The 27,908-nt window shown below is 54.1% G+C and overlaps 1 protein-coding gene across 2 annotated transcripts; it reads right to left on the bottom strand.

The window, feature by feature from the left end:
- Nucleotides 1–855: 855 nt before the first annotated feature.
- On the bottom strand, nt 856–26,301 carry VSTM2B (V-set and transmembrane domain containing 2B). Of its 2 annotated transcripts, XM_047837010.1 has the most exons (5): nt 26,220–26,301; nt 25,481–25,665; nt 24,535–24,564; nt 22,698–23,178; nt 856–944 (listed from the first exon to the last, which is right to left on the bottom strand). In XM_047837010.1, the coding sequence occupies exons 1-5, from the start codon at nt 26,299–26,301 to the stop codon at nt 856–858; spliced, it is 867 nt and encodes a 288-aa protein (XP_047692966.1). The 2 variants fall into 2 exon arrangements, with proteins under 2 accessions (XP_047692966.1, XP_047692967.1); XM_047837011.1 differs by lacking the exon at nt 24,535–24,564.
- Between the last annotated feature and the right edge of the window lie 1,607 nt (nt 26,302–27,908).

The raw sequence follows: 27,908 nt of genomic DNA, 5'->3' as shown, positions 1-27,908 counted from the left end.
CCCAGCGACCTTCTTTCCTTGCAAACCCAGGCTGGAGGTTCCTCTGACTTCTGGCTTCATGAGGTCCCCTGTCCCTAGTGGAGGCTGGGAAAGCATTCCTGTCTGCTCTGTGTGGCCTTGGCCAGGTGCCCGGGGCTGTCCTCCAGCCTGGGCTGTATCCAGCCAAGGGTGCAGCTGGCGTCAAAGAACAGGAGGTCATGGCATCCGGGCTTAACATTCATACATGCCTGCAGAGAGGTTATTTCAAAGTTGTTTTTTATTCAACTGTTATTCAGCAATATACAATACAGTTTATAAACAAGTGTCTGACCTTGTTTCCAATCTTTATTTAAAAATAAATATTATTGACAGTGAATTTTAATTATGATAAGATGTATCTTTTTTTAATCAAAATGTCTCAAAAGAAATAATTTACTTTAATAAAAAAAAGGAAAGCCCCTAAAGAAAAAAAGTAAATAAAAAAATCCCTAAACACAATAATCTACTAAAAATATTTTGCTTTGTCAGAAAGGCTTTGACCCAACATTTTTACATAGTATCCTAAAGATAACTGCTCAACAGTTCGTGCAAAATGAACACTTGGAGGAAAAGTTTAGAAAAGAAAAATACATTGAAGTAGAGAACTCACTGATCCCATGCATACCGCATGGTCCAAATTCCATCTTATTTGGAAACTAGATGCATTATTTTAGGTGTTCTACATTTGTGTAACTTCCCCAAAAATATGATTTATTTTCCACATGGACTTGGTCATGCTTCTCAGTCTCTCTGTGTCCATCTAGTGACGCGAGCCTCACGCCGGGTCTGGGCAGGCCGTGTGGGCGGGCTGAGGTGCGGGGGGGATGGCTGTGTGTGTCAGTGCCCCACCAGCAGGCGAAGAAGCTTATGCAGAGCCAGCAGGAGCAGGGACAAGAGCGGGTCTGTGGCGGAGCTACGGCCAGTGCCTGCAGGGGGTGAGAAAATGGGCACGGTCAATGCCGGATTCACGAGAACCTAGCGGCCACGGGCAAACCCGGGAGAATGAGACGTCCTCCAACTTGGACATCTTGACCTCAGTACTCAGCTGGTGCCTAGTGGCACTTCTGCACAACGATGAAGCATTTTGCTGTTTGTTATTTACAGACCACACGTTTTAGGAGCCTACTGTGGTCAGACACCAGGTACCCCTGGCCTAAAGCTGTGTGTGCTAGATCGCAATTGCAGTTCTAAAGTCCCAGTTGTTATTTGAGCTGAATAAGAAGACAATATGCCAGCCACCACCCCCCTGCTCTCCCCAGAACTATATTGGAAAGTGCCTTCTGCATCAAAGGCCCAGCTTCCCCTCTCCTCCAAGGATACTCCATGATTGCACACAACTCCAAACCTTCCAACCCCTGTCTGAACTACACAGTTTAGTATTCACAGATGCCGTCTTAGGCATCCTGATGTTTCTGTGAGTCTTGTTTTCATGCACTGTTGGTCTAGCCTACCTTAGGGTCAAAGTGGGGAACTCAGAAATCATTGGTTGATGGAGGTGAGGGGTTCCTGGTTCCTAGGTTCTTGGAGGAGTGACCCTTGCACTGTTCTAGTGAGGTCACTTCCATTTGCTTAACTGGGGCCCCTGGCCCACCACTGGAACTGTAACATGTGCCTTCATCCTGCCTCCCCTGGGCTGCCTGCCTGGTGTCTTGCCCATCTGTCATTGGGGTCTGCTTCTAGTGGAAGACCTTCGGTGCAACTGGAGGAAAGCCTACCCGTGAATCACAGGCTTTTCCCTGGAAGGTGGGATGCTCCAGGGGTCCTGAGAGGAGCCAGGGAAGAAGTGCTACCCAAACCGTGGGGATGATGTCACTGTCACTGCCACCCTGCTTAGGGTCAGACTGCATTAATGTAACAGTTTCTAGCCCTACCCTGCTCACTTGTACCATCTGGAGGCCTCTCTCCTCCCTTCACTTCAGCCAGCCAGCTGGGCTGGAGCTCTGTGCCTGGATGGAGAGAGGCAGGAGGCCCTTCCCTGTGCCAAGCAGATGGTACAGAGGCCGTGGCCGCCTCTGCTTATCTGCCCACGGGAGCTGCAGCCAGGCAGGCCGGGTTTCTGGCTTTCCTGACCAGGCTGGGCCTGAATCCATGACCTCCCCCTCTCTCCAGTTGGAAGAGCCATTAATCTTCTATCTAAGGTGTTTCCCCCAATCCCAAATCCATCTTGTTCTGGCAATAACTGTGTCCTGGGCCTTAGTGTCCCTTTGTGAAAGGAGGGGGTAGGATAATGATCCAGGGGCCATTCCTGCTGGAGACTCCAAGATTCTATGTGCCCATTTTGGGAAACACAGGCCGGGTTCAAACATCTGAATGAAAAGGGGGTGGGAGCCGTCTGCAGTGCACATCTCACCCACCATTACTTGTTTCCATGCATGGTCTGAGACCCCGTGGAGAAGCACAAGGACAGGACAAATCCAGGTGCGCTAACCTTCCTCTTCAGACACTAATTTTTTACACAGTTGTCCCTCCTGGCCCTGCTTGCAGCCTGGCAGGAACTGACATTCTGCCCCTTGCCATCCATCCGTGGAAAGGACCACGGTGTGGCCGTCACTCCCAAGACTCGGGTCCTCCTCCTCTGCTGCTGTCACTGCCACACATCACTGGGAAGAATGAGGGTGGACGTGGTGACGGGTGTGTTGATGGATGGCCAGGTGCCTGGGCTCAGGTGCACGGAAACCAGTGGTGCTGCTGGCAGAACGCTGCCTCCTGGCCACACAGGGCTTGTGTGCCCAGACTGGGCCCATTGGCCTCCAGATCTCCTGGCTCAGAACTTCACGCTCCTGCAAACCCAACATGCAGCTAGGTGCAGGCAGGATAGAAACAGCCACACGAGGCCCTGGAAAGCAGATGTCCATGTGCAGTAAAACACTGAGCCTCAAGACACACGGGGGCAGGACGAATGGCAATTGGGCTCTTGAGCTGGACAAGGGAAGTGTTGCCTGTGGAACTGGGGACAGAGGAGATGTGAGGAGACATTTTAATTTGCCTCCAGAGACTGCTGACTGGCCTTTCCCGCTGTCACAATATCACCTACTCACATTGAAAAGTTTTAAAATTGCACAAGACTTTCCAAAGACCCCGGGTTAAAATAAGCAGCCTGCCACTCTGTTTTGGGCCAGAGTGGGAGCAGCAGGGGCCAGGGGCTGAAGTGGTGGCTCCTGGAGACCAGAGCCTGTGGAGGGCAGACACCAGAGTCTGTGGTGTCTCTGCTGGCGGATGTCTGTGGGGGCTCAGCCAGGGTTTGGCTCCTGGGTGGCACCTCATCTACTCCCTGGCCCAGCGTCACCACAAAGGGGGCCAAGGGAGGTGGCAGGGGCAGCAGGCTGGCACCTGGGAGAGAGGCTTTCAAGCAAGCCAGCTGTGTGACCTGGGGGAACACCCTTTACCTCTCTGGGCATTGTGCCACCCACTCTATAGAATGGGGATGCGCATATGCATGGCTCTGTAAAATTAACACGTGCTTGGCATGTCTTTCCAGGTTGGGGTCCAGATCAAGCAAGATCACAGTGGTAGATTGCAAAAATGGCCACAATCTCCTTCCCCCCTCACCTCTTAGATCCCAGCATCCACACCCTGTGAGAGTGCGTCCCCCCCACCCCTCCGAGATTCTGGGCTTGGTCACATGACTTGCTTTGGCCAGTGAATATTATCAAATGTGAAGTAAGCAAGCCTTAAAAAAGTGCTTGTCTAGGGGCGCCTGGGTGGCTTAGTCGGTGAGTGTCTCACTTCGCTCAGGTCATGATCTCACAGTTGGTGAGTTCAAGCCCTGCGATGGGCTTTGTGCTGACAGCTTGGAGCCTGGAGCCCGCTTTGGATTCTGTGTCTCCCTCTCTCTGCCCCTTCCCCGCTTATGCTCTGTCTCTCTCTGTCTCTCAGAAATGAATAAACATTAAAAAAAATTTTTTTAAGTGCTTGTCCACTGAGGCTTGCCCTTCCTCTGTGCCTCTTGTAACCCACTGCCTATGAACAAGACTGGGCCAGCCTGCTGCAGGATAAAAGCCATGACACGTCCCAGCTGGGCTCCCTCTAGCCCAATCAGCCCTCAGCTGAAAGGGCAGCTGTCCACATGAGCAGGAATGAGTCCACAAGAGACTGGCAGGGGAGTTTCCCGACTGATCCACAGGATCATGAGCTAAATAAATGGTTCTCATGTCATACCAAAGCCACCGAATTTGAGCGTCCTCTGTTACACAATTACGTAAACAGAGTCAGCTGCTCTGAAAATAGATACAATTGAGAAGGGTAACATAACTCTTCTCTGAAAAGCGTTGGAGAAAATATAATATGGGGGGTTGTCCTTCCCTCAAGAGGAATGCTTTCCTCTTTTTAGGAAAGAGGACATGGCTACTGGTCCCCCTTCACTGCCCCCAGTGTCTGCTGCCTCAGTCCCTGTCTTTGCTTTCCTGGAGTGAGGCAGGACTTCCCTCTATTGCCTGGGGCTCACCTGGACCCTCCAGGGCCAGGAGGATGCCTTTGGTTCAGCTGAGGTAGGAGCTCCTATCTTGGCCTCTGCAGTGTGGGGATGGCTCTGTTCCTATGAGGCTGCTGTGTCTGGATGCTAACAGTCTCTGTATCTATTTCCTCCCCTCCTAAGAGCACCAGGAATAGCACTGGAACACGCAGAAGTTTATTTGTCATGATTAAGCTGGAAAATCAGGCTGCTTGAAATCAGGCTGGAAAATCAGAGGTGAGGGAAGCCCTCTGATGGAATAGTGGCTGATTCATTCTTTGATTTAACAAGGATCATCATTTTGCTAATCATTCTTAAAGAAATCAAAGCTGCTTTGGCTCTGCGAATATTAGCTTTTATCATTGAAATGGTGAACAGGATAAGACACCTGCTGGAGCCATTTAAGAGGCTCCCAAAGAAAACAGTGGGGGCACTCAGCCCCCATGGGCACCGCAAAGGCACCAGCCAAGCTGCTTCTGACTGGGAAATCCCACTTTTCCATTTACACAGCAATGGCAGAATGCCAAAAGCCCTGTCAGAGAACAACACAGAAGCTTTGAGGCCTGGTGATAAAAGTGAAGGAGGAGGTTTTGCTTGGGTCATTCTCTGGGACCCTTGCCTGCACTGGCTGGAGGCTAAGCCCATGAGTCAGGTTCCTGGTGGGACAGTGCCTGCAGGGGAAGCAGCTGCCCACTCCCACTCTGTCTCAGACTCCCACAGGCGTGGGTGCACTGAGGGGACCGCCCCCGCTCTGTGGGCATCAGGAGCATGGTGAGCCGCTCCCCAGCTGACCAGTGGGGACACTAGCCAGGGAAGCCACTGTCCTCCCTCCATGTGCCCTGCTTGTCCTTCCCAGGGTCACAGATGGTTCCCTGGCTTCGGGGGTGACGTCTGCCCTGCTGTGGTCTGTAGCCCCTGTCATGCTGGCCGCGGGCAGGAGGGAGCTAGGGGCCTGCTGACAATGTGCTTGCTGTACTGGAGGGGTTGCCTGGGTCAGAGCTTTGCAAACAGTGCCCCTCAGAGTCCAGGGTTGTTCAGGGGCTGTTTTTGTGTTTGTTTATGCTATAGCTTGAAAACTAAAATTTGGTTCAAGTTTGTAAAGAGTAAATAAAATTCAGATACATTGGAGGCCTAGCTCTACCTCCAGAAACAGATCCTGGGCTAAGTTGGAGGTTCACTCTGGCCACAGCGTGATGCCTGGCCTTTCCCCGTCCAGCATTGCACTAGAACATTCAGAAGCTGACTACAGCAGCCAGAGAACTAGTCCAGTCTCTCTGGACAGAGCCATCCCACCAGTAAGCATGGGTATCCTGACATAAGGACTGTGATGGGGATCTTGGGGACAGTCCCCTCCATGTCACACAGAGCAAGGCCACATGAATATTCTGCATTTCATGCTGTCACAACACATCTCTTAAATATAGGCTTCTAGGCTAGAAAAGGTAGGAAGTCAAGTGAGTGCCCTGGACAAGACCCCTGTCAAGGCCAATGCTCAGTGCTGGGCCTTTGCCCTTTTGCTCTGCCTCAAAGTGAGAGAAGACGGCTGGCCCCAAGAGGCAGCAACCTTCATGGGCTGGCCTTGGACATGCGCTTAGACATGGGATGGAGGCCTGTCTGGACTGGCCCTCGCTCCCATTCCCATCAGTGCCCTGCCCATCCTGGACCCACAGCAGAGGGCCAGCCCCCAGTCGAAGGAGAGGACACCCTCTTAGAGCAACCCAGTGCCAGGGTGCAAGAGGCTTCTTTCTGGGTTTAGAGGGGTTTGTGGAGTCAAGCAGAGAGGGCATGTAGGAGTCACCCTGGCCATGGTGGAGATGCCCGTGATCTGGAAGCACCAGGCCAGAGCTGAGGGCAGGGTCGGGGACACTTCTGGGGGCTGGCCTCTCCCTCTTCTTCACCCTACCCCCTTCTCCAGCCCTGCCTCACTGGCTACAAATCACCATCTCCTGCAGAGCCCAGGGGCAACAGCAAGGAAAAGGGGAGGAAAGGAAAATGGCCACTGGAGGCCCAGTCTTGTCTGCAGAGGGGTCTGACTTGGCACACACAGTTTCAAACATTACAAATTGGGGCGCTTGGGTGGCCCAATCAGTTAAGCGTCAGACTTCGGCTCAGATCATGATCTCATGGGCTCAGATCTCCCTTCATGGGCTCAAGCCCCGCATTGGGTTCTGTGCTGACAGCTCGGAGCCTGGAGCCTGCTTTGGATTCTGTGTCTCCATCTCTCTCTGCCCCTCCCCTGCTCAAGCTCTATTTCTCTCTTTCAAAAATAATAGACGTTAAAATTTTTTTAAAATAAAAATTATGAATTATAGGGGCACCTGGGTGGCTCAGTGGGTTAAGTGTCCAACTCTTGATTTCAGCTCAGGTCATGATCTCACGGTTTGTGAGTTTGATCCCCGCATCAGGCTCTGTGCTGACAGTGTGGAGCCTGCTTGGGATTCTCTCTCTCCCTATCTTTCTGCCCCTACCCTCTTGCTCTCTCTCTCAAAATAAATAAACAAAAACTTAAAAAAATTATAAATTATAATCCAACATGTAAAACTCAGAGACTTTTACCTGAAAGCACAGATTCAGGTAACCCTGGGCATGGTTTCCTCCAAGATACATGACCAGTAGCGGGCTCCTCTTCCAGCAGGAATCTGCTGCTCCTTGCTTGGTCCTGACCCCAAATGGACCCAGGGTGGCTGCTAGTTCCCTTCTTGGCCCTCAAACAGTTGGGGCTTCCTTTGTCCAGCCAGTCTCATTCCTCTCCACCACACTGCCTGGGGCTCGGTGGGGCCTGAGTTTGCAGCCTCTGAGCCTCTGCTGTAGCATCCAGGAGGCCTGGCCAGTGTCCCGTCTTGGTTCGTACAGTACTGTGTGAAGCTGGCTCTCCCTGCTCTGACGCTTCTGGCTTTCCCATGGCCGCTGCGCCCACCTCCCTGTGGTTCTCTACCTCCCCTGGATGCCGTGGCGAGCAGCCCGGGCAGCCCGGCCACAGCTGAGCGGGAAGATGCTGCCTTGCAAGGAGGCTGCTTCCCTTGTTGACGTTTTAATTAAAGCCTCTTCATGGATATTTATTCAAAGGGAGTCAGCAAGGAATAACCGGGCACTAACAGAATTGGACAGAATTAATTTCTGCCATAAAATTAATGTGTGCTGGTAACTAGGGCAAAAACTAGGCGCAACCAGTGCCGTTGGGCTTTAAAGGAAACAGAGACGTTTGGAAGGAGAGCTGAGTGTGGATGAAGAGATGTAGGAGAGCAGATGGGATGTGGGTCCCTTGGTCCCGTGTTGATCCACCCTGCTGGCCTGGCCTGCCCAGGTCCTGGGTTCGAACACAAGCTGTCCTCTGGTAGCCTAAGTGTCCAGGCAGTGGGGGGAGCCTAGGCACTCCCTGGGGTGAAGGGGGGCAGAGGCAGGTGTGGGACACTCATTTTAGCCTTGCTTGTTGTGCCTTCTCTTCCTTGCCATGGCCCGAGTGACCTCCTAAAGCATCTTCTTGTCTCCACAACACCCACTGCTCACCCCCCTCCTTCAGACACACCCAAGAACTCTCCCTGAGGTGCATAACCTCGATGCGGCCCCTCTACCCACAGGAGAAAGAACCTCCGGCTCAGTGCCACAGCTAGGACTTCTCTGTGACACTCCCAAACAACCTCACCTTTGCTGTGCCCGGCCAGCTGACCTGCACTCCAGTCCACTGTTCCTGGTGAGTGCCTACAACAGACTCTGGGCTCACCTGCAGAACCTCCTTGTCCTTTGTCTAGTTCTGACCTCTGCCTCAAGACTGGAACAAGCACTACCTCCTCCAGGAAGCCCTCCCTGAGCACCTAGGCACAGAGGGCTTGGGACAAATGTCTGTGCTGTTCATGTGGCCCTTTGTCTTCTCCCCTTCTCCCCCCACTCCCATAAATGCCTTTCTTACAACATGTCCTACCCCTCCACCTTTCTGGAAGCCCAAGCACCAGAGGGCTGGCCTCAGACCTCCTCCTCTCCTCTGCCCCCAGCAAGCAGCCCCACCCCCAGCAGGGAATGGATCTGATGTTGGAGCAGATGACCAGCAGTGGGGAGTGCATGGCAGGGGGCAGACCCAGCCAGGCTCAAGCAGATAGAGGTGATCAGCTTCAGGATAACTACAGCAAAGCTGGCTAGCTCTTGTTCAGACAGGCACTGTCACAGGTATATTACATCAAATACAATCCTCATAACTGTAGGAGTCACTCTTTTATTCCTACTCTACAGGTGAGGAAACTGAGGTCCAGAGATGTGAAGCAAAGTACTCAAGGCCTAGGGTTGCCAGAGAAAATACAGGACACCAATTCAATTTGAATTTCAGGTAAACCATGGATAATTTTAAGTACATGTATATCTCAAATACTGCACGGGTCCTACTTAACCTAAAATGCTACCTTTTGTTTATCTGAAATGCAAATTGAACTGGGGGTCCTATATTTTTATTTGCTAAACCTGGCCCTACCAAGGCCGCACTAAGAGAAACGGCAGAGCCCGGACTTGCACTCAGACAGTGTGGCTGCCGTCCACACACCTACCCACCACATACGCCACCTCTCGGGACCAAAGAGCCGGACCCTTTCCCCGATGCCTCGGCTTGACCCCAGCCCTAGGCTGCTTCCAAGGGAGACCTCAGGGGGGATGAGATGTTTTTCTGTATTTTAACCTTCGTAATAGCTTTTTAATGCAGCCAACTTTGTTGTGAACGCCTTTCCAGCTTCTATTTCTTTTGAAATTAGATCTTGCCTCAAATGATCCTTTAATGGTGTCGCTTAATGAAAATGGTAAACAGGTCTTTCTGTGTGGTCAGGAGGCTGGCATTGGTAGGGCTAGAGGTAGCCCAGACCACAGTAAGCATCAAGGTTCTCCCCATGCGGGGGTGATGGGGGGCCTCTCTCAGTGCTGCTGGGTCCAGGTCTCAGGGGGATCCCCCACTGCCCATCCAGATTGTCTGAGCTCTGAGCCTGCAGGATGCTAACAGGCACATGATTCTGGGTTCTCAGTGCTGAGAAAATTCTCTCCCTTCACCCTCTCAGTGGACTTAGGAGGTAGAAGCCACTCCCCTCTCACAGGCGAGACCCAGAGAGGTTAAGTGGCTTCCCTAAAGTTGCACAGCTAGTAGGCAGTACAGATACAGGAGTTAATCTGCAGTGACTCCCTGGTACCTGTGAATCGAACCTAGATTCCTTAGCCTGCTCGAGGCTCTTCCTGACCTCAACCCAGGGTCATTTCTGCCTCCCCTGCTTCCATGATGCTTCAGATGCCCCCAGCCCCAATACACTGGGGTGCTGCATGGAAGCCACTCATGCTGTCCACTTCACTAGTCAGCCCTATCCTGTCTCCTCTGGCTGCCCACAGCCAACCCACCCTTCCCTGCCAGCCCAGCCCAGAGCCACTTACAAGGTGGCTTCCAAAACAGTTCTCACTCTGTGCACTTCTCCGCCCTGGCCCACCTTTGCTGGTCCTTTTACCCTCCCTTCACATCAGCTCTCTCCTGACAGGGCCACGTTCTTGACCCACATCCACTAGCTCTAAACAGACATGTCCCTACCCAGAAAGAGGCCACAGTGCCCTTTGCAAACACAAAAACACGTCACGTGCAAACACACGATGCCCCCCAATCCCCCAGGGGCTCCATCCCAGGTTGAAGACCTAACTCCTGGCCCCACCCCAGACCACCTTGCAACTTCACCCCTCCCTTACAGCCCCACCATCATCCGTGCTGCTCACCCCGTGTCACCTGTCTGCCTCCTCTGCACCCCCAGGCCTCCCTCAGACACTGCATCCCCCAGACTCCAGCTGGAGGCTCCCTGCATCCTATGGGCTTTACAGCAAGTTCTGATCCTTCCCAGCTATGTTTGGTGGCCACGGAAGGTCTACCTTTTGACTCCTCTCTCCCACCACCCTGTGCGCATCCCACACATAAAATATTCGTCAAATGAATGAATGGGAGTCCTTCTTTGGTGTCCCCAGCTAGTCTAAGCAGCCACGATGCACCAGACATCCACCAGATGCTTCATGCTTGGAATCTCATTTTTCATCTTCAAATACAAGCTGGTGCTGGGGGCCCATCGCTATCACCCTGATCTGACCTTTCAACTGCCCGAGACTGTGTGCACACATCTCTTTGTCCAACTTTTCCTCAAACTAGTTTCACCATTTCACATTCATTTTCCCTGTATTCCGATTTCTTCATTAAAAAATTTCTGTTCTATTAGGTCACATGCAGCTTTGAAAGCCACTTCAAATTATTTTCTTAAAAGGTGGCATACTCACACACACACACACACACACACACACATAATTTGTATACTCTATATAATTTATATACTTACATATTACATATATATATATGTATATATATATATATATATATATATTTGGACTATATCAGTTGCTTTCAAATCTCCTAAAGCAGTAGAACCCCCATTTTAAGCTAATTGCTGCATGGAAGCCTGATATTTCAAACCATTAGAAAAACAGAACAGCTCTGTTTGAAGCTGGGGGTAGGGCTGGGGCTCAGGGTTCCAAGGAACACCGTTTGGGAACCATTCACCAGAGGCTCAGGTCTGAAACTCACAGACCTGTGGATGCTGGGGTACTAGTGTGCCCATTACACAGATAGGGGATGGGCTTCAAATGAGTGGACCCTGCCCCTCTTTGGGGGCATCCTGCCCTTTTTAAATCCCTCATGTCCCCTCCATAGCCTTCATGTCCCTTGACACAGAGTCTGCCTCACATCCCCTGGCTCACGCAAATGTTGGGTACTCACTCAATGCTGGTTCAGTGAAGGCTGTTCAGTGTGTGGGTCCTTGCCTCAGCCTTCTCCCCCTGCTCCATGGAGGTGGGCCTGGCCAAGATGAGGAGGAGTGACAGACAGGAGCCTGAGGGCCAGGGAGGAAAGCCTGGAGGCCCCTGAGTCTGGCACGGCTGGGACACAATAGCAATCCTTTCCTCTAGGCTCTGCCTCCATGGTGTCTAGATATTTCTTTCTGTTTCATGCTGAGGACTTTTCTTCAGAACACAATTTAACTGAAAAGGTTAACACATTTTAATTGCCCAGGGATAGTGCTCTGAAAATTCTAGAACATGTGCTCATTAAATAAAATTAGCACAGAGGAGCTGCCCAGGATATGTCACGCATTAAAATATGACTCTGTAGACTAGCATGCATTATGAATTATTGCCTTGTGTATTTTTTGTTACATTAGTCTTTAATGCGAATACAGTTATTCATCTGCTCACCTGGAGATTTGATTTTTTAGATGCTTGAAAAAATGTATCCACGTTAACTTTTACATGGACAATATTTAGCAAGTCTTGGTCAGGCTGCATTCACCAGAGTAACCAGAGTTCAGCATATGGAAAGGCCCCTGCTCATGTCCTTCACTGGGAGTGATGCTGGTGCCTTGTAAAGGCTGAGGTGTTGGGGGAGCTGGAGCAGGCTGGGGACTAGCTGTGTCTACTCACCCCACCCATCTTACTATGGTCTGGGGACTGCAGAGAGAAGCAAGGGCTGGCATGGAATTCTGGGCCTAGTCAGTTTGTGCCATGCCACCACCTGGGACCTTTCTCCCTGTGGCCTCTATCCTAGAAGATATGGACTGAGTATGCAGTGTAACATGTGGGGAATGCCAACACTGGGCATGTCTGCAGCCCCAAGCCCATTCATCCTGTAATACCCAACTTGTCTCCCACGTGGGCCCATCTTCCCATTCCTGTTTCAACCACGTATCCACTCTTCCTTCCATCCCCCCACTCACCCATTCACTCACCCATTCACATTCTTCCTCCCACCCATCCACACCTCATTCACCCTTCCATCTACCCATCCACCCACTCATCCACCTACCCATCCATCCATCCATTCATCCACCCACTGATCCCTCCATCCACACCTCCACTCATCCACCCATCCTTCCATCCTTCCATCGACCCACCCATCCACTCATCCTTCCATCCATCCATCCATCCATCCATCCACCCACCCACCCACCTATCCATTCATCCATCCACTGATCCCTCCATCCACCCACACCTCCACTCATCCTTACATCCAATCTTACATCCGGTCATCCTTCCATCCACCCACCCAAACCTCCACTCATCCTTCCATCCATCCATATTTCCACTCATCCTTCTATACATCCCATCTACTCATTCTTCTATCCATTCTCACATCTATAAATCCTTCCATCCATTCATCCACATGTCCACGTGTCCTTCCCTCCATCCACCCATCCACATGTTCACTCATCCTTCCTTCCACTCATCCCCTACACTCTCATCCATCCATTCACATCTTTTCCTTAACTCAGACACCAGCTACTTGTTTATCTACCTATCCACCTATCTATCCAAACAGGTAGTCCAAAACCTGTCATCTCTTAGCAGGATCACTGCCTCTACAGTGGTTTCTTCACATCTACTCTGTCCCCACTTCTGTAATCTTCACACTGCAGCCAGAATATCAGTTCCAAAAACATCATGCCTCGCCACCCACTTGTTCCCCATGCTGTTGCCTTAGGACAAAGCCAAAGCTCCCATCTCTATCATAAGGCCTTATGGAGTTTGAGCTCTGAACTACTCTTTACTTAAATTTCCCAACCTTCTTGCACTGTTGGTGGGAATGCAAACTGGTGCAGCTGCTCTGGAAAACAGTGTGGAGGTTTCTCAAAAAAATTAAAAATAGATCTACCCTATGACCCAGCAATAGCACTGCTAAGAATTTACCCAAGGAATACAGAAATGCTGATGCATAGGGGCAGTTGTACCCCGATGTTTATAGCAGCACTTTCAACAATAGCCAAATTATGGAAAGAACCTAAATGTCCATCAACTGATGAATGGATAAAGATGTGGTTTATATATACAATGGAATACTACTTGGCAATGAGAAAGAATGAAATATGGCCTTTTGCAGCAACGTGGATGGAACTGGAGAGTGTTATGCTAAGTGAAATAAGTCAGGCAGAGAAAGACAGATACCATATGTTTTCACTCATATGTGGATCCTGAGAAACCCAACAGAAGACCAGGAGGGAGGGGAAGGGAGAAAAAAAAAGTTACAGAGAGGGAAGGAGGCAAACCATAAGAGACTCTTAAATACTGAGATTAAACTGAGGGTCAATGGGGGGTGGGGGGAGGGGAAAGTGGGTGATGGGCATTGAGAAGGGCACCTGTTGGGATGAGTACTGGGTGTTGTATGGAAACCAATTTGACAATAAATTTCATATAAAAAATAAAATCTTGCTTAAGGCATTAAAAAAATAAATTTCCCTCTGTTCCTTTTCTTGCTTTGCTGCCCCAACCATAGTAACTTTTTGTCAGGCCTTTGTACTCCCCTGCTCCCTCCTGCCACAGGATCTTTGCACATGCCACCCCCTCTTCCCCAAAGGCTCTACCCACTCCCTTTACACTCTCTCTTTACTCTTAACCATCTTTCAGATTATGGCTCAAGTGTCACTCCCTCAAGGACCCTTCCCTGACTGAGTCAAGTCCCCCTATTCTTAGCTCCTTAGAGACCCATGGGTCTCTCCTTTAGAGTAACCAGCCATGGGTATAAATTTCCACTTGCCATGTGACTATTTGATCAGTGTCTGTTTCTCCTTCTATCAGACTCTGAGGACCTTGTAGGTCTTATTCACATTGTGTCATCCATACCTAGTTCCTGCACATAAAAGATGCCCAATTTGACATTTGTTGAATGAATGAATGAATGAACTAGTGCCAGGCCCAATGAACATGGAGTAGGGAGGATACAGATATGAGAAGGAACTGGGCCTGTCTCCCCGGGGCATCAGTCTGGATGGGGTAATCAGCTAGGCACTGACTCCATGACAGGGAAGGAAATGTTGGGGGCCCTGAGACAGCAGTGGAGCCCTTCTGGGTACTCAGGGTGGATGAGACTCCTTTGGCTGCAGGGTCAGCAAAGCCTTCCTCCCTTTTGTGAAGTGATCTCCACTGGTGCCACCTTTTCTGAGTCCTTCTTGTGCCCCAGCTAAGCCCTGAATTCATTCTCAGAGCACTTCTTGCTTATTCTGACTGCCATGGTGAGACTGTGAGCTTCTTCTTGAGGTGGGGGCTGAGTCTACCTAATGCTCTGGGAAGACCCCTGCCCCTTGGCTCTGGCCATACCAGATATAGTTGGCCAAGAACCCCCATCCTAGCTCAGAATGAGCCATGACATGATGTCAGCTCTCCCTCCCCCAGGTTTATTAAAGATCCTTCATCTGGGCCAAGTGGCATTTGTATGAGAATCAATTGTAATAAAAGTTGCTATAAGGGGACTAATGTTGCAGCTGGGCTTTCCTGGCTTAAGGAAAACTGACATCTTCCTGAGGAGAGCTGATGGCAGGGGGGCAGGGATCAGCAGAGTGAGGGGCTCTCTGTCTCTGGCGACAGCCAGTAAGAGTGAGTGGGCCTCCTTTCTGGTGAGCCTGTGTAGGCTCCCTGTGCTGGTGGGAGGCAGGCTCACGTGGGGCAGGCCAGGAGCGGTCCTGGTCTTCTGGCCCTGCAAGCAGCCTGCTATGCTCCCAGCACCTCCTTCTGGTGGTCTTTGTCCTACCTTCTCCTCACTGATCCTTGAGTACCCCTTTGTTGGCAGGCAGCAGGCACTGTGAGCCACCGGGAGGGCATTTGGGTAGGGCATGAATAGGAAAAACAAATGCAAGCACTCGCATGGAAGAGCCCAGGCATGCCCAAGCCTATGACAGTGGCCCCAGTCCCCATCACTTCATAGGCCCATCCCTGTGAGGCACTGGGCTTGCCCACAAAATCTCCTCTACCTCTACTGGTAAGAGTCCCAGTGAGGAGGACATGGGGCACCTCCTCTCCAGCCCAGGCCTGGTTTGGAGGCTCTTTGGCTAGTTGACTGACACTGAGGGGGTTGTTCCTTCTGTTTCCTTCTCCTGTGGAGAGGCTCTCGTCCTGTGCTGCAAACACCAGCCTCTCCTCAGAACTTGGCTTTCTAGCCACTAAAGGGCCCCCCTCTTCCCATCACAATGGCCTCCCTGCTGCCAACAACCTATAGAACAATGAAGCAAGACCAGGCATAACACAGGTGCACAGTGAGGCCTACAGGCAGGTGTGCAAATGTGGTGGTGTAACTTCGGGGCTGGACGTGAGAAGCCATGATGAACCTGTCCTTGCTCACCAAGGAGCTCCGAACTCATGGAAAATAGCCACAGCCAGGCAAGGACGAGGACGTGGCATCCTCCCCATTTCCTACCCTCCCCCTTTGAAGTGGCACAGAGAGAGAAGGACAAAAATAGCAACCTGCTGAGCCATTTGCAATCTGAAGGCACTCTCTGTTCTGAAGCTAGCTCATCAGCTTCCTTCCATCACCTTTAGCTCCATGATGCTCACAGAATGTGCAGAGGGAGAAATGTCTCGGAGTGAGGTCTCAGATAGAAGCACCATGAAATGATCCTGGACAGTCAATTCCATTCTTGCAAATAATGCAGAGAACAAGAACCAACATCTATTGAGCATTTTCTAGGTGCTAGGTCTCCTGAAGCTCAACTCTTTCTGTGGATTATCTCCTCTGATGCTGTCACTTGTTCTCTGTTATGGGTATGGGTGCCATCCAGATGAGAACAGATACAGAAATCACATGTGGGGTGCATGGATCAGGATTTGAATGCAAGTGGTTGGACTCATGCAGAGAATGGGAAGCACAGGACTTACAAAGGTTAAGAAGGATAAGGCACATACTTTGATATCTGGGCTGTCAGAGCTCTATAGGGCCCAGAAGTAGGGAGAATGTTATGTCACCCAACCCTGGCTTAATTATGAACCAGCTAGCTGAACAGTGAGGAGCATTTGAAATGTCAGGAGGAAGAAAGAAATGTCTGGAAAAGGTGGTGAGGATAACTTCCTCCTGAATTGTTCTCAACCTCTTTTGGGTTTATGCTTTGTCTCTTCCACCATAACCTGTCTCTTAGGTTGCTCCTGAGAGAACTGACCTCATCCAGGCCCCTCCCCCTGGGCTCATCCCTTAATGGGCACTGGGTGTCCAGCAGGTGCACTCAGGAGGTGCCCTGTGTACAGGTGGCCTCCACAGACACCAGTGGTCTCTTCCCCATGGCAGCCCTTCTGGCAAGGTGGTCACTTCTGAGCTGGACAGAACAGAGCCCCCAGGGGTAGCTAAGTGTGAGTGGATTATACGTGGGGAGAAAGCTTTTGTAATGTCCACTTTGGCTCTATTTTGTATAGACAGAGCTCTGCCCTCCCCTCAACATTCCACTTGAACCATAAACACCAGAAGCCAGTCCAAAGTAGCTTTGATGTTTCAGCCCAGGGGGGTGGTAATGCAGAACAGAACAACCAATAATTTCTAGAAACAGCCTCCCCTGGGATTGCCAACACAAGGACTTCACAAGACCTGCATCTCAAGGGCCATCTCATGGAGGGTACAGGTCTCACCGGCCACTGAGGGGCTGCTGCTGAGCCCCTCCAGTGGCCACTTCCATGACTCACTGCACAATAGCAGCTAGCCTGAGCCCAGAGCAGGACAAATTGGATTAGTTATCTTAGTATTTATAGTACACCTTCCCCAAGAGCACCAAAGCCACTGACAAGCAAGTTAATTTTCCCAGAAGCCCCACCCCAGGGAAGGAGGTTTGTCACCCTTTAAGAACAGGTAGGGATCAGCAGTTACAGGTGCTGGGCCTGTTTGCTGGTCGTCTTAAACTTTCCTGCAGCCCTTACATAAGACAAAGGGAAGCTTCTCACGCTTCGGGTATGAGTTTCTGAGAGATGCCTGGTGATAGTCAGCAAAGCATGGGGGAATAGAAAAGATAATACTTTTTTTTCTCCTGTGCTGCAAAGATGTGCTAAAACCAAGCTGCCTTCTCCCATAAAGCTCAGGGGTTTAGACCACAGCCAAGCCCTTGCCTTGGTCCACATGGGGCAGAACTAATCAATATCGTATTACAAAAGCACTTGACCTCATTTATCCCCACAGATGCTTGGGGAATCCTTAATATTCAGAGCTTTAAAAATGTGCGCCTGGCGTATTTAATGAGAAGCTCCGTGGTGGGTTTGGCTCCCAGTGACATTTAGAAAGGCCGGCTCTCGGCTTTTCTCATGGGGGCTGCCACCCCAGCTGGGGAAAGGGTCTGGGCCCTGGGGACGGACTGTGAGATGAAGTGAGGCAGGAGGAGTTATGGAGAATGGCAAAAAGGAGGGAAACCTGTGATATGTGCGTGTGGCACATAATCAGTGCTCAGTAAAAGGTAAGTATTTATCACCATTAAATCCACAGTGTAGCCATTTTATCCTCAATTTGGGGTCTCTCTTCTGAGGAGAGAATGGCCACGCAGTGAGCTGGCTAACGACTGGACAAATGCCATTCCATTTGGTGTGACTTTCTCTATTTGTGTGGTACAGGACAGGGAGGGAGGTGAGGCCTCCAGAAGCTTCCGCAGGGCTGACCTAAGCAGGAGGACAAAGTCCCAGGTGCCCCTTCAAGTCAGAAATCGCACACTGTCTACAGGAAGCCTCCTCTGATTGCCTTAGCTGGAGTAGGGCTAGCCCCTCCTGGGACTCCCACTGACACAGACAGCTTTGTCCTGGACATACATGGGCGCCCTTGCCACTCTTGAGCTGGGCCCATGGCTGGCCTTGCCAGTTCCCACTCATGGCAATCACATGACAGGCTGATGAGGGAGAGGACGCCATGCAGCCAATAATCACACACATTTGCTGCTGTCAGGGATGATGCAGGCATCTCTCGCCAGCTGTGAGGCTCAGCCATTTTCTTTATGAAATCCTTTAATTTTCTCTTTCAGGATGCCCAGGGAGCCTCTCCCTCTCTTCTCTGGGACAAATTGTGCCAGATTTATTTTCTCTTTAATTATGATCCTCGTGTCACATCGGAGCTTGAGGGAAGAGTGGATTGTTTATTTAAGCCAATTGTTTTTGGGTCCTCGTGGGTCCAGAGAGATGGGAACACTGGGTGACTGCCGCCTGGCCCTGCTGGCCTAGTTGGAGACTTTCCCAGCTCCGTGGAGATTGTCCCAGGTCATGCCGGCACCATTTCCGCCAGCTTTGTCAGCCACGGGGGCATAGGTTGAGAGTGAATGCCTTCACCTTGTCCACAGCCCCCTTCAGTCATGGTTTACGGTTGCCATGGAGACACCCAAGGATGCTCCCCTTGATGGCTCCCAGCAGTAAGAGCCTCTTTAAAGCCAGCACACCCATGGCCTTGGCTGTCTTTCTCTCATTAGGAAATGAAATATTGAGAGCCAGTTCTCCGTGTGGGCACCAGGCAGGAGTTTGCCACATCAGCCGGTTCTCTGTAGGGGCCAGGGCACCTCTCCCTGGAGCTGGAGCCTTGAGGCTAATTAGACGTTCACATGCCACAAGATCTGAGCCCCAGGTCCTTGCAGAGGGGATCCTCTTGCCAACATGCAAGCCATTCAGTTGCTAACTGTATTCTTCTGAGGCCACACTTAGCTTCACTGTGGTGCCTTTCCGGATTAGAAGGGTTTGTCTGGAAGGTACTCTGTTTTGTTTTCTCTCTTTCTCTCTCCCTCTCTTTTTTTTCTAGAAATGGCAATCAGCAACAAAGTGTTCATATAAAATAGGTCAGTGTTCAGATTAATCAGGAGCCAGATTTATGAGAACGTGGCTAGGAAGGGGCCTGGTCTCCTGTGCCAGCTCTGCTGTGCTAATCCAGCCCATGTTATTTTTAAGCACAAATATCAAAACGTCTCTTGACAAATGAGACGTGAAATGAATGAGTTTTTGCACATAAACTTTTAGTACAAATATGTATTTGGCTGTGTTGGGTGCAAGTGGGGCACAGGAAGGGTTTCCTGGCCTGGCTGTGCAGAAGCTGAAGGGTGAGGGATTCAGGTCAGTACCCCCCCCCCCCGACCCCACCCCTTCTCTGGCATCACCAAAGTAGCTTGCTTGAATAACAGAGTACCACAGTACTGTCTGGGACTTCTTCTGACTTTCTTCCAGGAGTAATCACTTAACTGGTGACCGTCTGGGGAGGTGGATTGGGACCACCACTGAGGCTGCCATTCTGAAACAGCCAGAGTGACCACTTGACCCGGCCTGGGATGACCTTTGGGTTTGTCTTGGAGCTAGGGTGAAACCTATCTTCCACTCTCTGAGAGTCAGGTTATTCCCTCTGTTCCTCCCCCCCCCCCCCAATCCACCTTTCTCCACTCTGCTCTGAGCCTCTGGGCACTGGTCCATATAGGCTGCATCAGCCAGCACCCTTGCCTCTGCTCTTAGGAGGGTTTGGCCAGTAGGAGGCCTTGACAGGAACTGGAGGGCAGGAGGAAGCTGAGGTCCTTGCTGGGCCATTGTACCAAGGCCACAGCTCCTGTCAGGCAGGTCACTCCATCTGGCGTGCCCCTCTGGGTTATACTAATCACTCCCCCTTTGCCATTAGAGGTGCTAATGGCTCCCACTGCCACTAGCCCTGGGGACTGGCACTCACCCTTCTCTGGCTGTCCTAACCCTGTCCACACCTTCAAACACTACTTTCATCGCCTCTCCCCCATAACCCTGTTTGAATGTGCCATTTGCTTAGCCAAGCACCCTGACTGATAGACTCTGTCAACAGTCTATCACCTTGCTTGTGAACCAGGTGGCAGTGGTCGTGCCTGGTCCCCTGCCCTCTAGGCTGCTAAGAACTGAGCAGGGAAGGCCAAGCCTGAGGTCGCTGTCTCAAGCTCCCTCTCCAGCTCATGCTGCTGGCAGCTCTGGGTGATTGGCTGGCCTGCTGCACCCCAGGGAGGCTCAGCAGGACTACACACGGCTCAACAACACAGCCTTGCAGAAAGGTTATTAATGCCTGCCGCCAAAAGATAGTCTTCAGACTTTGCCCCATCGACAGCCCCAGCTTGGGTGGCTTCGGGTGGTGGGCAGGATGGGACATTTAAGACAGCATGGGTCCCTCCTTGGGATCAAGGTAATTCAGGTATGTTTGTGGGTTAGAAGTCAGCTAACCCATTTCTCCATGCGCATATCTCCAGGGGTGCCCACTGTACTGCGACTCTCCCAAGACCTTCACCTGGAGACAGGAAGATGTAGGCTTTCTGGTCTTCTGGCAGAAGGCCCACCTTCTGGCCTTCTGAATGGGAGTTGGAAAGAAACTTGGGGTTCTTTCTGAGATGTGTCTATGTGGTTCCTGGCCTATTCAGGAGCTGGCAACAGTTTTGGGGTGACAGAGACCTTAGGGGCCACCATACCCCCATCCTGGTGGCACTTCCCTGCCAGGGCCTGATGGGAGCCCTCCCTGCCCTGATGGGAGCCCAGCTGGCTGTGCTTTTTGGAGGGAAATGCACACTACAAGCCACTCCATGGGAGGGCAGAGGAACTCCAGCCTGGGCTGCTGCCCTGATCTGGGTGGGCATTCAAATACTGCCCTGTGACTGGCAGATGCCCAAGGCCCCACCTTCTGGGAGGTCCTGGACACTGTGCCATCAGAACTGAACTGATGTGAGGACCCCCAGATCTCCCAGAAAGAAGGGTACTTACTATCTGTGCCACCCTCCACAGACAGGTTCCCTGTTGGGATGAGTTGCCCTAGAGCCCCCTTGTGGCCAGCCCAGAGACTGAATATTTGACTAGCAATGCAGAGCATAGTTGGATCAGCCTTGGTTCTGCTCAAGGTGTCAAGGTTCTGGCCAGGCGGAAAGGGAGATTCAAGCAGGAATGAGCTCACAGCCTTGGTCTCATTAACACCTTTTGTGAGCACTACCAAGTTTATTCTCAAAGATCTCTTTCATATAATCCTTCCTTGACCAAAGCCTTGACCAAAGTCTCTGTTGGATCTGCTGGGCATTCAAGGCCCTCAGCAGCTTGGCCTCCAACTGCCAACCACTCAGCCTTATCTCCCCCATCCCCTCCTCTCTGGCCAGAGCAGGTAATTACCAAGGTGATGACAACAAACATTTACATAGAAATCTCCATACTGAGCTCCCTCTGAGATCAGGGAATACCATTCTATTTTACAGATGAAGAAATATGTTCAGACATGTTAAGCCACTTGCTTAAGTCATACAGCTAGTAAGCCGTGGAAGCACAACTCACATCTGGGCTTCTGCCTTCCAAATTCTTTGCTTTGCCACTCCACTCATGGTCTGTAGAACATCCCATAAGAGTGCAGCAGAGGTGCTTTTTTTTTTTTTTAATCATGCAACTAAGCCAATTGCAAGTCAATAACTACTTTTCCAGCACACTTACTGTGTGCTAAACAGAGATGGCTAAGTCCCCCCAGGATTTATGCTCTCCTTCTACCCAGGAGAGAGGAGGTCAAAAACAGCTCCTAAGCTAACCTTGCATCTATGGGGCACCAAGTGGCTTAGTTCTGGCCAAAAGGTGAGGGTGAAGGTAATATATACCACTTCTAGTCCTGGGCCTTAAAAACCTGCCTTGCCAGTCTCTACAGCAGCTTTTCTCTGAGAGAATTAACCCCTACCAAAGTTATTTCAGTGGCTATTTTCTCAATCTTCCAAAAATTATACACACTCTTCCCCAGAGCTGCCTGCGCTGGCAGTCAGTACGTTTTCCTGTTCTCTGACTCCCCTCTGCCTGCCCACCTTCCATCTCCCCCAGCCCTTTTGGCTCCCTAGGAAAGCAGGCTTTAACATGTGGGTGCTCTCCTAGCAATGACAAAGCTCTATCCTTACTTCCCCATCCCCCAAGAGGGCCCAAAGGGGACTATTTACAGCACAGCCTGTGCCTAGGACCATTCTGGACTTAACCAAAGAGAGCAGAGGCTACTCAGCCAGGCCCAACCACACAGCCTTGGACAAATTCTGTCTGTTCTATCAGTCAATCAGCATCCAGACGCACCATGCCTGAGTGGTAACCACCTCCTTCCACTCTGGATGCTAGCGCCCCACCCTCTAGACTCTAAGGACCCCAGGAGAAAAAGGTCTAGTTCTCCAAACTCATCATGAGAGGGGTCCTCACACTGGAGCCGCTTGCCTACTCTTACCCAGAATTTGGGGGAAGGCCGCCCCTCCCCCCTTCGTAAATACAAGTCTTGAAAGCTTCGAAGAACCAGCAATAAACAGGAAACAACAAGAAGAGAACCCAAGGGAGGCTGCAGAAAACTTGCCCCAGGCGCACGCACCCACATGAACTACCACCACTAGGCAAACCCAAGTGCCAGAGCAGGGCTGCCTCTCTGGCCAGAGCCACTCAGGACCCTGTCCCCGCAGCCCCCGTTCGAGCACGCCCCCCTCTCTGCACACGGTCTTACCTGAGCCGTGCCTCTGGCGCAGAAGGACCGCCTGGCCCGGTGGCGGTGACGCTGACGAAGCAGCGGCCGCAGCCGCGACAGTGGTGGCGGCTGCGTGGGCCGCGGAGGCAGCGGCCGCCTCTGGGACTCCAGGACCTGGGGCAGCAGGAGGACCCCCCGGAGGCGGGCTTTTGTCGCCGTGGCCAGGGTCGGAGGTGGCTCGGCCTGCGGCGCCGGTGGCACCCAAGTTGTTGGAGTTGGCAGCGCTGGCGGGGCCGTGGCGACGCGGACCGCTGCTCTGAATGTGGGACACGGCCTCGGCGGCCTGCATGTTGGGCGGCGCGAAGCGCGAGAGCACGCGCAGCAGCGCCTGGGCCTTGTGCTCCTGCGTGTCGTCGTCGCTGTAGTCGGACACGCGGCATTCGTACACGCCTTCGTCCTGCCGCCGCACGGCCGACAACCGCAGCCTGTGCGAGATGTCATTGCCCTGGACGCGCACGGTCTGCAAGACAGCAGGGGCTGGTGTCAGAAGGCCGGGATGGACAGGTCCGCGACGCGCTCTCCCTGCCGGCGAAGTGCACCTGCGCCCAGCTCTGCCATTGCGCCCCCATGCCACAGCACCCCAACACCTCTGGACGCAGGTTTGCCTGTCGCGACCTGGTTTTCCTTTCATTCCGTGGCTCCCCAGTGGCCTGGGGCTCCCAATCCTGATTGGATCTTGGATGGCCCTACCCATTGCATCGTGTCCCCATCATCTTAACCGAATTCATCACGTTGCATCCTCCTGCCAAACTATGCTTCTGACCTTCAGAGCTGCAGAACCTACCCATCCTTCCTCCCTCCTGCATCTTGGAGAAGTCTCAGGCTCGGCCTCCTGTGGCTAACCACCCTCTTTGCTGCACGGCCTTAAGCCCAGCCCTCCACATCTACTCACACCAACATTCCTTTACTCTGGATTTCGGAGGGCCTGGGTAGTGCAGGAAGGACAGCCACTCTGCTCTCAGACTACACATAAAAACTTGCCCCCCCGCCCCTCCAGCGCTTTACAGCTAACCTTCCGCCCTCCCAAGGAGGCGACGCTGAGGTTGCTGTTGGGTCCCCAGAGCTTTGCTACTTCGCAGTCTGCTTTTCAGCGCGGCAGCCTGAAGCTCCCGACCAAGCTCTCCTCCCCCGCGTCCTGGAGGAGACGTGGGCAAGCAACCGCTCTGGGGCCCTCACCCCGGAACTTAGAGCTCTATGAGGCCCTGGTGGTCTCCAGGCCCCGATACTTCCACGCTCCAGCTGGGGAAGCGTAGACGCATCTCCTCCTGAGCCCCGCGACCCCAGCGTCTCTCAGCGCCGCCAACCCCCGCCCCACACCTTCTTCCACAACGAGCCCACTGCGCCGGGCATGGGACCCGGACCCCAGGCAGAGGAGAGGGCTGCGGCGGAAGGCGCCACCTGGGCTCTGGGTGTGTGTATGTGTGTGGAGGAGGGGTGGGCCCACAGTCGGAGCACACAGGTCGCTGCTAGCGCAAGGAGCAGCGCGCTCCAGTTGCTGGGAGACATGCCAGCAGAACAGAGGCAAGCGGATGCGCAGGGGCCTGAACGCGCCGGCCGGCTGAAGGAGAGTTTTACAGGTGAGCGCCGAACGGAGAAAGGAGATTCAGGCCTGGGACCCTTGATTTACACAAAAGCGAACCCGATTCCGCTAGCGGCGACAGATGGCCCCCCGACCTGCCAAGCAGCCGACTGTGCAGGGCTGCGAGTAAGGCCCTACACCGCGGCGGCCGCTGAGCCTTTCTAAAAGGGAGGGAGATGTGGGGCGCGAAGCGGCCAGAAGGGGTCTCCCGCGGCCCGTGCTGGGCTCCACACTTACGCTGATTTTAGTTGCATCCTTATTTGTTACCTAAAATGCAAAGAGGGAGAGAGACACATTAGGCTCTCGGCCTTCAGGCTCCGGGGAACTCAGATACGCCTCCGGCAAGGGGACTCTCTGCGGGCGGGCTAGGATTCGAAACCGCTCGGGAAGTGGCCGGGGCTGAGGGCACGAAGGACATCAGGATCTCCTGGAGTTTTACCCTGAAGGAAGCATGGTGCCTGTCCTAGGAGGGGCTGCCCTAGCACACCTGCCGGCCAAAGAGGAAAGGCTGGATTGCCAGCAGGGTGGGAAGAAAGGCTCATCACCCTCCCTGGAGCATCCTCATTCCCTGCAGTGTTTCCCTAAACCCCGTGGAAAGCTGGATGGAGGGGCCGGTGTATCTGGACGGGACGCAGAGGGAGACGTGAGCAGTAACTCTGGGTGGGACCTTGGGTAGAGGGAAGCTGTGTGTATGTGTGTGTGTGTTCGAGTGTACGTAAGAGACTGGTTTAAGAGGCCTACTGACAGTGGGAGCCTTCCCTCCGATCCTGAGGTGCACTGCGGGCCTCTGGAACCCAGCCAAGAGGAGCTTAACTCCTTGGCCCTGTGCCCCCGGGACCTCGGAGTAGCAGAGGGCCGGGAAAGCCTGGCCCTACCAAGTGGTCTTCCTTCAGGACCCAGCACCCATCTGACTCCGGTGCCCGCAGCCAGCAAGCAAGAGCAGTCGAACTGGATGAGGTGTCGCTTTTTAGCGGCAGGCTGCAGTTCGGGAGGTTTTAAGGGAAAGGAGAAGGATTACCAGGATTTGTGGGTAACGATTGCTGCTGTTGAAGATGCTGTGGGGATGGGGAAGGTGGGAGATGGGCTGCTCCACCAGTGCGCGCCCTGCCTTTTCTGCCAGGATTACCCCAGCCGCCCCGGCCTGAGCCGAGAGAGCGCCGGCGCCGCGTGGGCGGCGGGTTACCTTGCTCCGGGCGCCAGGCACGCTGAGCGCCAGCTCGTGCAGCAGCTCCCGGGGCGGCTCCTTGAGGTACCACCACTGAATCTCCAGCGAATACGAGGTGGCTCCGCTAGCCCGGAACGCGCAGGGCATTTCGATGTCGTCTCCCTCCCGTACTGTCACATCTTTGGGGACTTCGGTAAATGTAGCTGGGGGCGGGGGAAGAGAGAGGCGTGACCAGCTGTGGGGCGGGGGCCTGGGGCAACCCTAAGCGAGACGGTGCGTCCCCGGCTCGCCGGCCTTGTGCTTGCCACCCCCAAGCCACAAGCGTGGCCCAGGCGTTAGCAAAGTTCGGTCGAGCGGCTGCCGGGCCCTAGCAGAGACCAGCTACCGCTGCAGGCTGCTTCCCTCAGGATCGGGCGGGGCAGCAGGGGCGGCTTACGCTTCTACCCGGCGCCCAGCCGCACTGCCGGAGCCAGGCTGGGGCGCGCCGACTCCCGCTCCCCGCGAGCCGCCTCTCCGCAGCCCGAGCACGGGTCCGGCTCCGAATGACCCCGGCTCGAGCGCCGCAGCTGCGGCGACCCTTTGCTGCTCTCCTCCCCCTGCCCCTCAGGGCCCGGGCTGAACACCGGGATTGTTGGAGACCGTGAAGCCGTCCCCTTCTCTTCTTCCTCCTGCTCCTTGGCGACCGGGACAGGCTGGCTCTGGCGGCCCCAGCAAGGATCCCCTGAGCCCCCCGCGGCAGCAAAGTTCCCGCGCTCACCGTCGGCCACGAAGAGCAGCAGGGCGTGCAGCAGCAGCGGCGGCAGGTATCCGAGGGCGCCGAGCCGGTTCCGCTGTTCCATCTCCCGCGGGGGGCGCGGCGGCGGCGGGGGCCCGGGCGCGGAGAGGCGGCGGTGGTGGCAGCGTGGACTCGGATCCGGCTCCAGCTCGGGCTAGGACGCCTCCGAGCCTGCCATGGCCCCGCGCGGCGCCCCCTCCCCCGGCCGCCGGCGGCCGCCAATCAGCCCAGCTCCCTCGCCGGCTTGCCCGGCGCGGCTCCGGCGGGGGGCGCTGCGCGGGGGGCTCAGGACACGAGGTCCCGCCGGGAGGCTACTGGTGATCTGTCCGTGCCTCCTTCTATCCCGCTGTCCACAGGACGATGGGGAACCGCAATTCAGTCTCTGCCCGGCGGGCCGGACAGAGGCTGGGCCGCCCCGGGACCCATCCCTTGCCAAGGGAGTGCGCGCCTCAGAGCTGCGAGCTTCTGCTTCCCAGTCTCCTTATGGTTTGGCTCCCGACTGCCACCTCCTCTGGCTCCCGCCGAGCTCTCCCGCCGCCGCCCCCGCTGGTCCCTCCGCGGCTCTTTCCGCAAGGCGAGTGGGCGCTCAGCCGCGGCGCGCAGACCTGGCGTCCGACCCAGTGCAGCGCGGGGAGAGCGGGTCCGGCGTGGCGGACCCAGAGCCGAAGAGAGGCGGGGAGAGGGGGAAGGGAAAGGGAAAGGGAGGAGGCGGTCAGTGGCTAGGCGCGGAGCCGCCTCCACCGCTGCATCACCCCCGCCCTTCGCTCCCCTTCCACAGCCGGCACCGCCCCCGCCCCAGAGCGCCCCCCGCTCCAGGGGGTCGCTTGGAGGGCCCACAGTCTCTGTGGTTGGAGCGCAGCCCCGCCCAGCACCCGCTTTGGCTGGGGGTCCTCCCACCCAAACTCTCCCTGGCTTCTTCCCAATCTCCCTCTCCCGAGACGGCAGCTTATCCTGCGTGCCCCGCGGCCCTCTCCGCAGACCCCCGCCCTCAACTGCTTACCCCAGTTTGGGCAAAGAGCTGCACCGCTCTTTGTCCCAGGCCCAGGCCATGGCTGGTGGGTGGGCGCCAGGGGCCGGGGAGAAGGGCGGAGCGCTGTGTTGGGCTGGGGACGAGGCCGGGTGACGGAGGCGACGCCGGGAGTCTGCAGTGTGCGAGCGAGAAGTGAGCGCAGAGCGCCCGGCGAGCAGGTGCCTGTGGCGCGGAGAGCGCACGAGCAAGCCAGCGAGCAGCGGCCGTGAGTGACGGCAGAGGCGGCGGGGGTGGGGTGGGGTGGGGAGCGCCCAGCACGACTCAGGGCCCCGGAGGTTTCCAAGCGGGGGTGGGGTTCCTGCACCTCAGTCGTTGGCCCCTGCGTCCCCACTCGTTCCTCGCCGGTCGCAGCTCTCGCTTTACCGGGTGCAAGGAGGGGGGATCCCCAGGCAGCTAGAGGCAAAGGTCGGGTCCATCGCCGCTTTCCGGAACCCATCCCCCGCCCCTGCGTCCCTGGCATCCCGGTACCTCTCCGGGCCCTCACCAGGAGCCTGCCCCTCCCCAGCTCTCTGCGGGAGTGCAGTCTGGCCCCTAAAGGGAAACGTGGGGCGGGCTTGTGGCTCCGATGGGCACACAGTTGTAGGGGCAAGTCCCGCAGCTCGGCTCAGGTCTCTCTTGCTTCCTTTCTCATGGGAAACCCA

Source organism: Prionailurus viverrinus, chromosome E2, assembly GCF_022837055.1.
Source record: "Prionailurus viverrinus isolate Anna chromosome E2, UM_Priviv_1.0, whole genome shotgun sequence".
Taxonomy (NCBI): domain Eukaryota; kingdom Metazoa; phylum Chordata; class Mammalia; order Carnivora; family Felidae; genus Prionailurus; species Prionailurus viverrinus.
The sequence above is the reverse complement of the archived record's forward strand: the minus strand, read 5'-3'. Positions and strand labels throughout refer to the sequence as shown.